The following is a 14,439-nucleotide window of genomic DNA, read 5'->3' on the forward strand; positions in this document are numbered from 1 at the left end:
GGCGTCAGGAAGGACACTGAGTGGTGGTATGTCTCACTCTGTAGTGATATATTTAAGATTTCGTGTGACACAGTGATTTATTGCTGAGTGTGCAAACCCCTAACCCAGAGTGGGGACTGCAAGCTCCCGTGCTTCCCCATACTGCCTCTCTGGGCTGCCAGCCCCTCTGAACTGGCCCTCCTTCCCATACTGCCTGCCCCATTCCCACTTCCCCTGGCTCCTGGGAACACCCAGACCCTCCCTGCAGGCTCCCTGTCCCCTGGGGCTCCTATCCACACCCTCTAATCCACCCATAGAACAGTCCCATTCTCCTCTAGATGGCTCAGATCCCAGGACCTAAGGGGATCCCTTGGGTCTCCAACCACCCACTAACCCTAATCAGAGGTCTGTCTGTCCCACCTCTGGTCTCCTCCACCCCTGGGTAGTTTTGAAAGGTAAAGAGGACCCTTTCGTCTTTATTTTTCACCACCACACTTTTTTTTTTCTTTTAAAAAGTAGAGCTGGAAAAACAAAAAACAAAAGTGGGGGAAATGTAAAAGCAAAAAGTAACAACAGCTGGTGAAGTCAAGGGCGATATCCCCATTGTCCATAAACATATACCCTAAACAGCTCTATTCTCCCGTGTGTGTGAAGGGGGGGCCCTATGTCCTCATACTCTGGGGTTTCTTCCCCATCCCTGAGGTCCCTGTGCTTACAATCTGGGTCATGGCCCCCACTCTCCTCCTAAAGGCCACACTATCTTCACCTTTGCTCCCACCCCACTTAGGGTGGGGGCACTAGGATCACACCCTATCCCTCAGTCACAGCCCCTTTCCTGGGTCTCCCCTCCAATCCTCACCCTCCCTCTCCAACTTCTCGCCCTCCAAGTCAGTGACCTCCTCATCCCCACTGGGCTTCCGGAGGCTGACAGCCAGCACTAGGGCCTGTAGGAGACCAAAGAGGCAGGCAAAGTGCAGGGGGTGAGCAGTAAGTAGGCTCAACACAGCATGGAGCCCATGCAGGGCAGCCAGGAAGGACAGCAGCCCATGTAGCCAGAGGCCCAGTGGTCCGCGCAGGCCCAACGCATCCAAAGCTGCCCTCAGAGGCCGTGAGCACAGCCCCAGGAGTGCTGAGGCCAGCAGCTCCAGCAGGTGCAGAGTCAAGTTGGTTGAGATCTGCAGACACTCCTCCGGGCCCCCCAGGTATTGCAAGGGAGCCCCTGCTCCCCCACCTGGATCCCCCCGTAGCCAGCCCAGCAGCTTCTGACGCCGCCCTGGCTTCTCCGCCGGGGCTTCAGGCCCAGTGGGGTTCAGTCCCCCTTCAGAGGACACTCCAGGTCTCCTGGTGCCACTTGAGTCCACAGGATCCCATCCAAGTTTGGGAATGATCCCTCCAGTCTCCAGTCTACCAGACTCTTGAGTGTTAGAGACAGTCTTGTCCAACTTGAGGGAATCCATTCTTTTGCTCCCCAGTTGCTCATCTTGGGACTCCCTGCTTGGCTCTGGAGCAGCCCCACAGCTCCTCCGTGCCCCTGGGTCCTTGGCCTTGGGAGGCCCCACATCTCCCATGGTTTCTGGGGCACTATCCCAGTCACTCCCTGAATTCTCAGAGGAGCTGTCCACTTGTCTGGGTTCTGGGGCAGGCATGTCAGATTTCGTTGGTTTCCTGCGGCCCCAGGGGCGAGGCAGCCAGCCACCAAGCCGTCGCAGGAACATGGCTGAGATGTGTAATGAGCCCCCAAATTCTGGGACTGCTTCCTGGCACTGCTTAGATTCTCAGGTTTAGGGGCTGAGTGTCTCCTCAAAAGCCAGGGTCTGTTCAATCTTAGAAGAACGTTATCTTTTTGGTGATTCCTACTCTGAAATCAGAAGTGTCTCCACACTTCCCTGAACGGTCGTGCAGCTTCAAGTGTGGCAAGCAGCTTGTTTTCTTTTCAGTTCTGAGGTAAAGGGAGGCATATCCAAATTCATTCATCACCACCACCTCTACCACCCCCACCACCCACACCCACCCACACACACAATATTCAGAACAAGAATCTCAGGATCTGACAAGGCCTGGGTCACCCCCCACGGTGCCCTCCCTGCCTTTCCAGGGTTTCCTTTCCTGCAGGCAGCACCCCAAGTTTCACTCACCAAGGCCACGCCCCAAGGTGCCCCAGAAACTGGGGAGGCGGTGCTCCATCCAAGAAGGGAGGAAGGAAGGTGGCCCTGGGTTCTCAGCTGTTCCCAATCTGGAGAGTCCTGAATTGCTGACCTAAGGGAGCTCAAGAATAGGCAGACTCCTACTGGGGTGGGGGTGGGGGGGGTTAGGAAAGAGATGTTCAGCAAACTCCACTCAGCAGCGTTCGTCCTTTGATTTAGAGAACCATGAGTTCTACAAAGCGGTCCGACCGGTCCCGGAGCACTCAGCCAAGGCGCAGCCTCCGCCAAGGTCAGGCCAGAAATGTCCTGGGAGATCCTCGTCGCGAGGCCAAGCGCGGCCCTGCCTGTGGATTCAAGCGTCCGGGCGCTGTGCGCTGCGACCCCTCCAGGGCCCAGCGTCGGGTCCGCGGCCTCACCAAGCCTCCCGGAGCCGCAGAGCCCGGAAGCAGCTGCACCGGGGCTGGAGGGACAGACGGGGGCGGAGCCCGCAGCTCGCGGGGCGGACCCTGCAGATCCACCGCCCCCCGCGCCCCCGCGCCTTTAGTACGCGCCACAGCGCAGGGTGCTAGTGGAGATATGGCAGGGCCGGGGACTGAGTGTAAACCTAAGCCTCCATTTTCATCGCCCACAGGTGCTCCCCTAAACTCGCTCGCTCCCTTTAGCCCTCCGCTGTTTGGTTCTTCCCTGAAACACCCACCGCCACCGCCACCCCTCCTTCTCATGTCCAGGACTTCATGGAAAGGTTTTCAGAAAAAGCAAGCTGCTTTTCTGGGACTTGTGTAGCTTTTCCCTGCCGTTCCACGCAGATTTTCCTTCCTGTATCTGACAACTGAGCTCTCCGTGTGCCCCCTGGCACCTGGTATGAGCAGCGAGGAGGAGGAAGGGGAGAGGGAGGGAAAGACAAATGTAGACCAATGCAATGTGCTGCTTGCCCTCGGGAGTTTTCAGATACTAAAATGAAGAACCTTGATTTAGTGGTTACATTTGGGAGGCGAGTTCTGGCTCTGTTAGCTAACATCGTAGAGGCTGGGCATTCCTAGGTCCTCCGACCCATTGGTCTCTTTCTGCAAAACCCTACTGTCGTGACCTCTGTCAGTCTTCCCAGGCTTCCCCTAACACCATGTATTTTATATTGATCACACAGCCACCTCCTCTAGCTGTGAGCAATTAGAAGGGAGTATCTCTTATTCCTCTCCTTAGCACATAGTACACAAACTTGTTTAAAATCAGTAATTGAGTAAAAAGTGATTGAATTAGCTGGGGTAGTCAGGGGATCCTTCCTGGTGTAGGTGAGACTTGCATAGAGCTTGGGCAATTCCTGGTTCAGGGGATTCAGAGAATGGATGGGCCATTCCAGGCAGGAGCTAGGACCTGGACATGAACCAGACTGGCAAGGAAGTGACCCTATTATGCCACCTGGCTCAGTTGGGACTTGCATGTGGCCCCTAGACTCTAGTTTTCCCACAATATCTTCCAGAAAAACAAATAAAACACAAAAGTGGGAGAAAGTTGATTTATTTTTCAAAGCTCATCCCCCCCACTTCCAAAGGCAGAGCCCACTGACCAAAACCTGAGGATCAAGGAACTTGATCAGACCCCAGGAAGTAAAAGCCAAAGTGCCTACATCCGAGTTCAGACTTAGCAACAGACCATGATCAGACCTTACCAGGGTTAGAACTCAAGGTTCATGTATGTCCTCAGATCCCGCTCCCAGGCCCTGTCCTTCTCCTCCTGCTTTCTTTCCTCCCTCCGGCTCAGTGTGGTCACCTGAGGGGTTCTCTCTCTCCCAGCCACAGCCCGAGTATCCCGAGCCAGGAAATGTGTGATTCGGGGTTGGGGCACTGATCTGTAACCTAACCCTTCCTGGTCCCTCTTGAGGACAGTAGGGATGGGGTTGGTGCGGCCCTCACCCCGGGGTCCCAGCCCCATTCCAGGCTCCCAGCCTCCCCTCAGCAGCAGCCTGAAGCCTGGGCTGGTCGTGGGCACCCCAAGGGGCAGGCTGGGGGACCTGAGATCACGGGACAGTGACAGCAGGTGAGCAGTTGATGTACAATGGTTAGAGTCTTGGAAGTGCGCATTGCAGGTCTCACAGTACCGGGGGGAGGGTGACTGGGACCTGTAGAGAAAAAAAGAGAAAGAGTTGAGGACAGGGGAAGAGTTGAGGAATAAGGGGGTGGGTGCTGGCAAGGTGGGAAGTCCTTCCAGTCTTTCTGTTAAAAACAAGCTGCCTTCCAATCCACTTAGCAATGAGGGACCCAGAGGGGAACAGCTGGGAGAAGAAATGGCAACAGGTTTCACAAGCTCTTGGGCAAGGCATAAGAAAAATGACTACAGTTAGTATTTATATAGCACTTTCTATATAGGAAGCATCGTCTATTACTTTACATATATTGGCCCATTAAATCCTAACAACCCTACCACAAAAGTGCTCTTATTGCCCCCATTTCTCAGATAAAGAAAATGAGGGACATAAAAACTATGTTATTTGCCCAAGTAAGTAGTCAGGATTTGGACCCAGATAGCTCATATTCACTACCACTCTACTACACTGCCTTAGCAGCCTACACTGGGGGATCGGGGAGAGAACCCTTCAGCTGTGTTCTGGAGCCCCTGGTATGGAGTGGCTAGGAAGGACAGAACACGCTGAAAGAGAGGCATGAGCTAAGGCTTCCCCCTCACCGGTTTTCTGGACTCCTTGTCTCTCCATGGCTCTCTCTGACCATGCGGGCCACCTCAGGGAAGCCTGCTTCTTCGGCCAGCTGAGCAGCATCCTTGCCACCCAGCTCACAGACCCCTACCCAGGCAGCTCCACGGCCCAGGAGATAGCGCACAGCAGCCCCCTGGCCTGCTCGAGCAGCACACATTAGGGGGGTCCACCAGAAGGCATCGCGAGCATTGATATTGCCCCCAGCTCCCCCTGCCTCACGGGGCTCCAACAGCCTTCTTAGTTCTGCCAGGTCACCCTCTTGGGCTGCCCTCAGTATCCACTGGGTCATCTTGTCCTCTGCCTCAAGGGATCTCCTTGGTCCATGTCCTCCTGAGGCTCCTGCAGCAGCTTCCCTCATTATTCTTCTCTTCTTCCTCTTTCTCTTACTGGAAGGTTCGGGGTGAGATGTCTGGGATTCAGGGGCATTGCTTTCATCCCCAATCAGGGCCTCATAGAAAGCCCGGGCTGCAGCCCCATCCAGGGTGGGCTCCAGCTCTTCAGGCTGTGACTGCTGTTGTCCATCTTTCCAGAGGTCACTGGGACTGGTGGCTGGGGTGAAGGTGATGAGGGAGGGCCTGGACATAGCTTTTGGGCAAACTGAGATGATGAGACTAGACAAAGGGAGGTTGAGACAAGCCAGCCAATCTCTTGCTAGCTCTGCATTGACCAGAGCCACCTCCAGAGACCTGCTGGGACGAGGAAAAGTAGCTTTAAGGTCAAAAAATCCCTCTCATTCCCTAAGTGACCCCAAAATCTAGGAGAGCAGGGCCTAAGAACCATAGATCATGTGGAAAAACGGAACCCTACAATAACAGCCCATGCCCCTTACTAAAGGTTAATTTCACAAATAAGACTCAGTGAGAGTTCTGCCTCCAACCCCATCCTCACCGACAATAAATAAAATCAGCTTCTCTCTAAAACCACTTGACCACCAGTTAAGACATACCATTAAGAAAACAATCAGTCTGGCCCTTTAACTCTTTCTTGATAGGGTCGGGGTATCATCCTCTTGAACAAGAACAGACTTTGACACTTCTATGAAAGCAAGAAGATGGTTTAGGGGAGAAGCTCCAGTCTCAATAGCTTTGCAGTCTCTGTATGGCAAAATGGCACTACTTTAAGCAAAGGAGCCGACATTAGCCACATGACCCCTAACACGCATGCGTGACTTGAAAAACAACACAGCACAAGACATTACTTGAGAATGCAAACCTGTGCAAAGCGCCAGGTTCAGCTTCCCCACCCTGGGGCCTTTTCCAGAGTATACGCTCAAAATGCCACGTGCCTAAGTAGCACGAGGACAGGGGGTCTGTCGGTTGGGTCCTACTTTCACATAACACCCCACAATGCCCTTCGTCTCCCTGAACGTGCCCCCCCCCCACTCCGAGCTCACTTTTTGGAGCTAGGAAACCACTCTCTGAGTTAAGGCTCTGAAGAGGCAGAAGGAAACCTGTGGAATGCCCAGACGCTGTTAAATGAAATAACGTCACCCTGCTCCTCACCATTATTCTGACCAGGGTTCGAAGGTCACACTTAGTGCCCACAACAGAAGGCCCCTCAAGCTCTAAGAAGAAATGGAGAAGTGCAAGGGGATGAGCAACACCTCAGGTTAGCGTCCGGGGCCGTCCCGGTTCTCACATCGTTCACCTCAGCCCACCCTACCGAGCCCACCCTACCGACGTCCCTCAGCGGGAAGCCCGGCCTCACCTCCCGCCCGAGACCAGACCCCGGGGTGATACAGGCCCCCCCCCCCCGGGTCCCCAGTGGCGGGCCTGACTCGGGCGAGGGGCTCGACGGGCAATAAAGACCCGGTGGGTTAGCCGGGGATGAAGTCAGTCCCCTGGGCAGGAGGCGGACGCCTGGGACAGAACCTCGCTGCAGAGGGTAGCTGCAGGAAACCAGCCAGCCAGCCTCATTCCTTTCCCCGCCCCCTCTCGGCCCCTCAGTCGCGGGATCCTACAACTGTATTTCCCAAGCTGCCGACTCAAAACGAGTACTGAGCTTCCGCTTCCGGTGGCACCCCGCTGCGCCCCTTCCCTCTCCCCCCTCCCCCCGTCCCCAGCGGCTGTTCTGGGACCTCACGACACAGGGTCGTGCGTGGGTCATCCTGGGATTCGTAGTTCGCTTCTCCCTCGCTTAGCCAGTTTCTTTTTACCCGGGACTCCATCTCCCGGCGTTCGCTGCGGTGCCCGACCTTTGGCGCTTGCGCGTTGCCCTCTCCCCACCCTCCCCAATTTCCACTCCCCCCGCCCCACTTCGCCTGCCGCGGTTGGGTCCGTGGCCTGCGCTGTAGCCGTCGCGGTTTCTTGGAAGCGGCGACTCCCCTCCCCCACCCTGGTCCCGGTCCCCGTCCAGCCGGTGAGTCTGAGGTAGTCGCCGCGCTGAGTCCCCCTGTCCTTAGGCGCGACACATGGGGTCTCCGCGGCTTGATGTGGGGGTGGGAAAGGAAGTGACCCGGTCCGGCACCGGGAGAGGGAGGGCTGGCCTGAGGGGCAGAGGCGGCCTGTGGGGACTTCTGTGAAAGAGACTTCACGGCCACCCCCAGGCCATGAGAGAAAAAGGGTCCCAGCTCTTGCTTGTAAAGGATAACTTCAGAACCCTTGGGAAAGGCGCCAGGGACATCCAGAGACCTTCGGGGGAGGGAGCTCGAGCCGAGGGCCCTGCCGGAGTTGACAGGATGGGGAGAGTGGGCTGGTCTTCTGGAGCGATAGGATGTGGGTAGGACTGGTGGGTCAAGACCTGTAGGTTTCTTGAAAGCCATAGGTCTCCAAAGAATCTCTGATCTCAGAGAAAAGGGGCCGAGATGTGAATAAGAAGAGCGGGAGAGAAGTGCTCCAGGGCCTGGGATCCTTTAAGAAAAGGTTGCTCCAAATTCTTCCATGGTTAGAGAGCTAAGTGTGGGAGGAGGGAGGATACCAGAGGCAGGGTGGGAGAGCTTGGACTTAACACTCTCTTTTTTCCCAGCTGAGGTGAAGATGAGCAGCTCAGAGGAAGTGTCCTGGATTTCCTGGTTCTGTGGGCTCCGTGGCAATGAATTCTTCTGTGAAGTGAGTTCTCAGTCTCCCAGCCATCTCCACACAAAGTTTGACTGTATATTTTCCCGCATATTTAGCTTGCACACACTTCTCTTACAGGCTTCACTAACTTGTGAAGTGGCAAGACTGCCCAGGTCCCAAGCCTGTTACCCTCCAACAGTATAATGTGGGACAAGTTAACACTTTTATTGTTTTTATTAAAGTTATTATTATGGTACAGGGAGTGCTTGCCTTTGGTGTCTGTTAGAATTAAAATGTCATATGGGGAAATGCTTTGTAACGTGTGAAGTTGTGTGCTAATAATATAAAGGATCGTAACTGTCCCCAGGACTCAAACTTTTGATCTCCACTTTTGTTAGAAATCTAGGTGCCCCTAAGGAGAGGACAGAATTGGTTCCTAGAGATGGGGCCAGGAATAGGAACAGGGATTTTGAAAGGAATGTTTCTTTAAGAAGATTGTTGTAGCTGCTTATCTTTAGAAAAGAAAAGCCAAAGCTTTTATGGGAAGGATATGTATCTGTACAAGGGAGAGAGACTCAAGTACTTCTGAGTTTGGGTTGAGAAACAAGGGAAAACCGAAATAGTTCTGTTAAGAATAAGGCACCAGTTAGAGCAATGTTCTCAGGTCAGAGCTGAGGATTCTGCTATGGGTTTGTTCTTAACTTTCACATCCTGACAGGTGGATGAAGACTACATCCAGGACAAATTCAATCTCACTGGACTCAATGAGCAGGTGCCTCACTATAGACAAGCTCTAGACATGATCTTGGACCTGGAGCCTGGTGAGGCACCCTTAGGGTTGTTTAGTGTGTATATGTTTGTGGTTTTGTTTTTTGTGTTTTTGTTTTTGCTTATATTCCTGTTTATCTGCTTCTCGAATTTCCAAATTTACTTTTGGTTCCCTGACTCTCTTTATCCAAAGTCCCCTGTTTCATTTTGGTCGCCCATCTGACTCTTGCCCATTTTTGTGACTTACACCCCTATTCCCACACTCTGGTCCTATAACTTGGCTCTCTCTCCTAATGCTAGTTTCACCTCCGGCCTCCTTTCCTACTTCTTTCTCTTGGCTTGCACCTTTCAGTTTCATCTTCTGCATTGACAGCTTGGCATTTATGTTTTGAGGAGAGAGTTGGGAGGGAGAGAGCAGAGGCTGAAGAGGTGTGGAGAGAAGGCAGAGCTGCCTTGGATTGGTGGAAGGGTCAGAGGCTCAAGTTTCTGGGTCAAATGCTCAGGTGATGGGTGGCTTAAAGATGGGTGCTGGGCACACTGAGTAGCCAGCAGCCCCTGACGGTGGGTGGGGCATCTAAGAAAGCTGTAAGACAAGTGCTTGCAATTGGCCCGGGCCATGTTTCAGATGAAGAGCTGGAAGACAACCCCAACCAGAGTGACCTGATTGAGCAGGCAGCTGAGATGCTTTATGGATTGATCCACGCCCGCTATATCCTCACCAACCGTGGCATCGCCCAGATGGTGAGGCCTCTCTGCTCCTATTTGACTCCACTGAGACAATAAGAGAAACAGGTTCTTGTAACAAGGAGTCACACATTTCAACCTTATCAAGGAATATAGCTGAGAAGAGGGGAAGAACCCTACAACCTGGGCCTGGGAATTAAATCCTAATTGGGGTTTGTGCTGACTGAGGTGTTTTCAAGGAGGGTGACATGACCTTGGACAGGCAGTTGTTGCAGTCTGCCTTTTCCTCAGGGAACAAACAGCCAATGACTCTGGTCTGTAACCTGTCTAACAGGAGGAAAGGAAGCGGGGGAGTATGAGGGCCTGTCTAGGCCTGCTTAGAAGGGGTCTCAGAAAGAGGCAGGAGTTGGGAACAGAGTGATGTGACTTGGGCTGAGAAGGGGGTTGTCTCTTCTCTTCAGACCTACCCACCAACCCCTTTCATTTTATTCACCTCAGTTGGAAAAGTACCAGCAAGGAGACTTTGGCTACTGTCCCCGTGTGTACTGTGAGAACCAGCCAATGCTTCCCATCGGTGAGTGTTAGAGAAGGGAAAGGAGGCCACATCAAATGGCAGGTCCTCTGGGAAGGAGTTGGGGTTCAGCGAATTGGGGCCTCAGTGTGGGAGGGAGGTTGGGCAGGGTTGGGGCTGCCCAGCCTGCTGAGTCTGGCTGTCTCCCAGGCCTTTCGGACATCCCAGGTGAGGCCATGGTGAAGCTCTACTGCCCCAAGTGCATGGATGTGTACACACCCAAGTCATCGAGACACCATCACACGGACGGCGCCTACTTCGGCACCGGTTTCCCTCACATGCTCTTCATGGTGCACCCTGAGTACCGGCCGAAACGGCCCGCCAACCAGTTTGTGCCCAGGTGGGAAGCAGGGATAGAGTCACCACGGGTCAAAGGAAGGGTTCGGGTTCCCCAGAGAGAAGGGAGGACAGGGCATGGCCCTTTCTTGAGGTTTGCTTCTCCCACAGCAAGTGACCTTGGGGAAGGTATTTGACTGCCTGTGCCTCAGTTCCCTTATCCATGAAATGGGGATGATAACAGTACCTGCCTGACAGAGTACATTTAAATAGTGAGTTGCTCTGAATAACGTTTGGCACTGGAAGTACCATTTAAATGATAACTATTTTTATCATCATCTCAGGTGCTCAACCTTTTGCCAGGAGAAAGTGTGGTTTATCTTCCTGGAACATCATGTGTACTGGGAAAAACAGTTTGGTGTTCTGTTGAAACAGTACTGATATGCGCACACAGAAACACCCAGTCACATTCCTCTGTGTGTGTGTGTGTTTACATATATCCTAGAATAAGATTTTTGACTGCTGTTAAAGGTATATTTTGCAGTATTCTGAAGGGAAGATGTTTGGGAACCACTGTCCTCAAGTACTTAGCAGACCCATGGAGAGGCTGGGTTGGGGAGGGGGAAGTGCAGGCCACTGGCAGGGCCAGAGTGGGGCTCACCTTCCTGCCTCTGATCTGTGCCCTGGCCCAGGCTCTACGGTTTCAAGATCCATCCAATGGCCTACCAGCTGCAGCTCCAAGCCGCCAGCAACTTCAAGAGCCCAGTCAAGACGATTCGCTGATTCCCCACCCAACCTGTCCCTCTGCCTTTAACACCTCTATTCCTTTGCTGCCACCCTTTCAGGAACCCTCTATGGTTTTTAGTTTAAATTAAAGGAGTCATTATTGTGGTGGGAATATGAAATAAAGTGGAAGAAAAGGCCATGAGCTGGTCTGCTGGTGCTTGGGGTTGGGGGAAGGGAGGGTAGTGCTGTGTTTGATCCCAGGGGCCCTCATGGCCCAGCCCACTCTCTTCAAGTTGAAAACCAGCACAGATTTGTGCCCAGTGGATTTGGGTGATGTTTTTAGCAGCCGAGCAGAATTTGTAGTAGTGGATGTGGAGATGCACAAGGTCACATGGAAAAGACCCAGGGGAAAATCCCGATTTCAAAGACTGGAGACATACTTTGTCCTTTTTTGGCTACCTACAGCTGTATATTTATACTGTAAGGAGTATAATCAACAAAATATTTCGGTTTTGATTTTACAGGAAAAGTGGTCCTGAAATAACTGTATGGGGTGGAGAGAGGGACAAGGTCCAGAGTTGCTGCGGGGTGGTGTCTGTGCTCCCCCTGCTGGGGAAGCTGAGACATGCTCATTTCAGAAGGATGGGGACCCTGGGTGCCTGGCCAAAGTGTTTCCCAGCTCAGTAGGGACTGGCTCTGCTGTGTTGGGAGGACAGCACATGGTACAAAAGACAGACGCTGGTCCATAGACCCTTGAGGTGTGGGTATAAATCTTTTCAGGGATGAGAGAGAAAGACAGCTGGATAAATGCCCAGGTGTTCTTGTGTAGGCCACTGCTCCCACATCTAGGAACCCGACCTTGTGGGTGAGGACATACCGTTCCTCCAGTCGAGTTAATAACTTCCTTCCTTAGCCAAGGAATATAGCTCTGCGTCTACAGCAGCTCTTGCTCAAACTGTCAAAATCAGTCTACAAGGAGCATGGTCACAGGAAGGTGGGATTTCGGGATACCCCTCAGGGACTGCCCTTCTCCCCAGATTTCCATCATGAAGCCCCATGTACTTGTAGGTGCGCTGGTCATGGTGGGCTTCGCCGTGGGAAAGGGTAAGTGGGGACCAAGGACAAGGAGGGAGGGGTGACTGAGTCCAGGAAGGGGGGGAGGGTGTTGTAGCCCTCAGTTCACAGGCTCCCTGCAAAGCAGAGAACTTGGAATGAGCCAACATTCCAATCCTTCCTGTCTTCTTCCCCAGCTCCTGTTCCTGAAGTCCGGACCTGTCACCTCTGCCTCTTGGAAGACCCTTCTGTAGGGTGCATTTCAGGCTCAGAGAAGTGTACCATCAGCAGCTCGTCACCATGCATGGTGATCACCATCTATTATGGTGAGTCAAGTTCCAAGATGGGGCTGCTGGTGGGATAGTCCATGGCTTGGTCTCCTCTCCTCATAGATGAGGGCTGCTTGGGGCCTGGGGTGCAAGAAGACAGGAAAATCCTGGAAAGAGGAATCTGGGGTTGGAGTAGTCTGGGGCTTGGGGGCATCAGCTAAGCCAATTTTTCTGGCCCCTTCTGAAGGAGTCTGGGATGGAAGTTAGGTCTGGGTGAGGGATGGGGAGCGTCTAGGTAAGAATACCAGGTTTGGGGACCATGGGAGGCACCAGGGGTTATTAGCTATTCCCTCTTCTCCAGATACCAAGATTCGTTTCTTCATCCGAGGATGTGGACAGTACAATTCTTACCACTGCCAGGAAAAACGCAATACCTACTTCTCGGAGTACTGGTACCAGGCCCAGTGCTGCCAGTACGATTACTGCAACTCGTGGTCCAGCCCCCAGCTCCAGAGCTCCCTGCCTGATCCCCCTACTGGAGCCTTGGCCCTGCCCCTGTCGGAGTCCCAGATCCAGTGGTTCTACAAGGCCCTGAACCTCTCACTGCCCCTGCCCAACTTCCATGCTGGGAAGGAACCTGAAGGCCTTGACCCCCTGACCACTCTGTCCCTGAACCTGAGCTTTTCCATTGCTGACCTGCGCCACATATACTTGTCTCTTAACAGCTCGGGACTTCTTGTTCTTCCCTGGGCTGGGCCCTGACACCTTATCCTTCTTGGATTTTACTCTTCTGGCATCTCTCCCTTACCCCAGCACCTAGTGCTGCCCTCCTAGAACATCCACATTGTCTGGTCTCTGATTTTTCAGGCCTGCCTTCCTCTGTACTTCTAGCACCTTTCTGGCTTTGGTTTAATTTCCTTCCCAGAAACTGCTGTGGCACTGCACCCAGTGCTCCTCTTTCTCCTAGAAAATGCTAAGTTCACTTTCTGCCCAGGTTGACCTAGGGAAGGCACTGGTTTCCTCATGCCTTTCCCATCTTTTGAGTCCATCATCCACCTCATCTTCCCGTCCCCTGTCAGTCTGCTCACCTGCTACCTCCATTCAGGTCTGGTTGTAGATTGCAGCCCATGCCTGTCTTAAGACCCAGATGACTGAATTTGTAGCAAGAAGAATGAAGGGTAGACATCTGTGCAGATTGCCTGACTAGGCACTCTGTTGTCATTGCCTCACTGCCTCCACCTCTACTTCTGCCCTCGTTTCCCACTTCTTTTGTCACTGTGTCTGGCCTCCTCAGCCCCACTTCACATCACTGAGTCCTGACACCCACTTTCATAGGTGCCAGCGAAGAGGAAAGGCGAGGGTCGCTCTGCACCACCATCTCCCTCTTGTTCATCACAACTTCCACAATAAATGGACTGGGATAAGTCTGTGTCACACTGTTGATGGGGTGAGGCTCAGGTGTGGGCAAGTGTAGACCTGGTCAAGTTAATTGGGCATGGGGATCAAACAGTTTGCAGCCTGGCCGACTCCACTTGGCCTTTGTGGCTTTCTCATGGCCTGCCCACAAAGGGCTTGCATCCGTCCACCTTCTGCTTAGCTAGGGATCTGTTCAGCCATGAGGATTATGTGGGGTAAACGTTTTACCCCACAGGGACACCTGACTGGCACAGTCAGCAGAGCATGTGACTCAGTCTTGGGGTTGTGAGTTTGAATCCCACATTGGGTGTAGAGGTTACTTACAAATAAAATCTTGAACAAAACAAAAACAAAAAACTTTGCCCTACAAAACCGAGAGAATTAAACTCTGGTTCCATTGGCTTTTCTATCTAACAGAGGAGGAAAAACTCTCCTTTAAACTATGAAAACTCAGGAGCAAACCAAAGGGCCCAGGCCTGTATCTGAGAGACCCCAGGTGCTGAGGAACCTGGGCTCTTGCCTTGTTCTTTTTAGGATCCTGGCACCCAGGACCCCCTCTCTTTGGAGCTAGGTTCAGGGGTCAAGGATGTTCAGAGATCATACAGGTTGAGGCTGCAGTTTAGGTCTTTCATTTTAGTATTTTATTTTTGGAAAACTACTAGCCTACAGAAACCAATAATACAACTTTCCATACATGCAGTTAAACACTGCTCTGGGCTTGGTGTTAATGAGTACGACCAGGTGCCTACCCTTCTGAATCTCACAACCCAGTGCTGGGGTTCTGAAACCTTTTTCTGAAAAGCAGTGCACTTTGTGGTTGGCGGGGGCCGGGGGGCAATCCCAGCTCCTC

The 14,439-nt window shown here is 52.8% G+C and overlaps 4 protein-coding genes across 10 annotated transcripts; 2 read left to right on the top strand and 2 right to left on the bottom strand.

Moving 5' to 3' along the window:
• Nucleotides 1-26: 26 nt before the first annotated feature.
• On the bottom strand, nucleotides 27-2,584 carry C7H6orf47 (chromosome 7 C6orf47 homolog). Its single transcript, XM_029943462.1, has 2 exons — nucleotides 2,115-2,584; nucleotides 27-1,918 (listed from the first exon to the last, which is right to left on the bottom strand). Exon 2 carries the CDS (start codon nucleotides 1,692-1,694, stop codon nucleotides 801-803), a length of 894 nt encoding a protein of 297 aa, XP_029799322.1. The 5' UTR covers nucleotides 1,695-1,918; nucleotides 2,115-2,584; the 3' UTR covers nucleotides 27-800.
• A 1,038-nt stretch (nucleotides 2,585-3,622) lies between these two features.
• GPANK1 (G-patch domain and ankyrin repeats 1) lies at nucleotides 3,623-6,839 on the bottom strand. 6 transcript variants are annotated; one of them, XM_029944322.1, is made up of 5 exons: nucleotides 6,791-6,839; nucleotides 6,333-6,394; nucleotides 5,777-5,865; nucleotides 4,803-5,516; nucleotides 3,623-4,239 (listed from the first exon to the last, which is right to left on the bottom strand). In XM_029944322.1, the coding sequence occupies exons 4-5, from the start codon at nucleotides 5,411-5,413 to the stop codon at nucleotides 3,795-3,797; spliced, it is 1,056 nt and encodes a 351-aa protein (XP_029800182.1). In that variant the 5' UTR covers nucleotides 5,414-5,516; nucleotides 5,777-5,865; nucleotides 6,333-6,394; nucleotides 6,791-6,839; the 3' UTR covers nucleotides 3,623-3,794. The 6 variants fall into 6 exon arrangements, with proteins under 6 accessions (XP_029800182.1, XP_029800181.1, XP_029800185.1 ...); XM_029944321.1 differs by having other exon boundaries at nucleotides 6,702-6,794; XM_029944325.1 differs by having other exon boundaries at nucleotides 4,803-5,519; nucleotides 6,702-6,794.
• On the top strand, nucleotides 6,229-11,050 carry CSNK2B (casein kinase 2 beta). 2 transcript variants are annotated; one of them, XM_029944327.1, is made up of 7 exons: nucleotides 6,229-6,438; nucleotides 7,795-7,877; nucleotides 8,545-8,647; nucleotides 9,220-9,335; nucleotides 9,777-9,852; nucleotides 10,000-10,189; nucleotides 10,818-11,050. In XM_029944327.1, the coding sequence occupies exons 1-7, from the start codon at nucleotides 6,405-6,407 to the stop codon at nucleotides 10,906-10,908; spliced, it is 693 nt and encodes a 230-aa protein (XP_029800187.1). In that variant the 5' UTR covers nucleotides 6,229-6,404; the 3' UTR covers nucleotides 10,909-11,050. The 2 variants fall into 2 exon arrangements, with proteins under 2 accessions (XP_029800187.1, XP_029800188.1); XM_029944328.1 differs by lacking the exon at nucleotides 6,229-6,438 and adding an exon at nucleotides 7,061-7,188.
• A 101-nt stretch (nucleotides 11,051-11,151) lies between these two features.
• LY6G5B (lymphocyte antigen 6 family member G5B) lies at nucleotides 11,152-13,597 on the top strand. The gene is made up of 3 exons (XM_029944329.1): nucleotides 11,152-11,955; nucleotides 12,102-12,230; nucleotides 12,535-13,597. Exons 1-3 carry the CDS (start codon nucleotides 11,832-11,834, stop codon nucleotides 12,933-12,935), a joined length of 654 nt encoding a protein of 217 aa, XP_029800189.1. The 5' UTR covers nucleotides 11,152-11,831; the 3' UTR covers nucleotides 12,936-13,597.
• Nucleotides 13,598-14,439: the final 842 nt, after the last annotated feature.

Source organism: Suricata suricatta, chromosome 7 (assembly GCF_006229205.1).
Source record: "Suricata suricatta isolate VVHF042 chromosome 7, meerkat_22Aug2017_6uvM2_HiC, whole genome shotgun sequence".
NCBI lineage: Eukaryota > Metazoa > Chordata > Mammalia > Carnivora > Herpestidae > Suricata > Suricata suricatta.

Excerpts from the sequence above, each read along its gene's own strand:
- C7H6orf47 (XM_029943462.1), bottom strand. The coding sequence starts at position 1,694 with ATGTTCCTGCGACGGCTTGGTGGCTGGCTGCCTCGCCCCTGGGGCCGC.
- GPANK1 (XM_029944322.1), bottom strand. The coding sequence starts at position 5,413 with ATGTCCAGGCCCTCCCTCATCACCTTCACCCCAGCCACCAGTCCCAGT. Across the intron at positions 4,240-4,802 it reads ACAAGGAGTCCAGAAAACCG|GTCCCAGTCACCCTCCCCCC; the intron begins GTGAGGGGGAAG and ends TTTTCTCTACAG.
- CSNK2B (XM_029944327.1), top strand. The coding sequence starts at position 6,405 with ATGGAGAAGTGCAAGGGGATGAGCAACACCTCAG. Across the intron at positions 9,336-9,776 it reads ACCGTGGCATCGCCCAGATG|TTGGAAAAGTACCAGCAAGG; the intron begins GTGAGGCCTCTC and ends TATTCACCTCAG. Across the intron at positions 9,853-9,999 it reads CCAGCCAATGCTTCCCATCG|GCCTTTCGGACATCCCAGGT; the intron begins GTGAGTGTTAGA and ends GCTGTCTCCCAG.
- LY6G5B (XM_029944329.1), top strand. The coding sequence starts at position 11,832 with ATGGTCACAGGAAGGTGGGATTTCGGGATACCCCTCAGGGACTGCCCT. Across the intron at positions 11,956-12,101 it reads GGGCTTCGCCGTGGGAAAGG|CTCCTGTTCCTGAAGTCCGG; the intron begins GTAAGTGGGGAC and ends CTTCTTCCCCAG. Across the intron at positions 12,231-12,534 it reads GGTGATCACCATCTATTATG|ATACCAAGATTCGTTTCTTC; the intron begins GTGAGTCAAGTT and ends CCTCTTCTCCAG.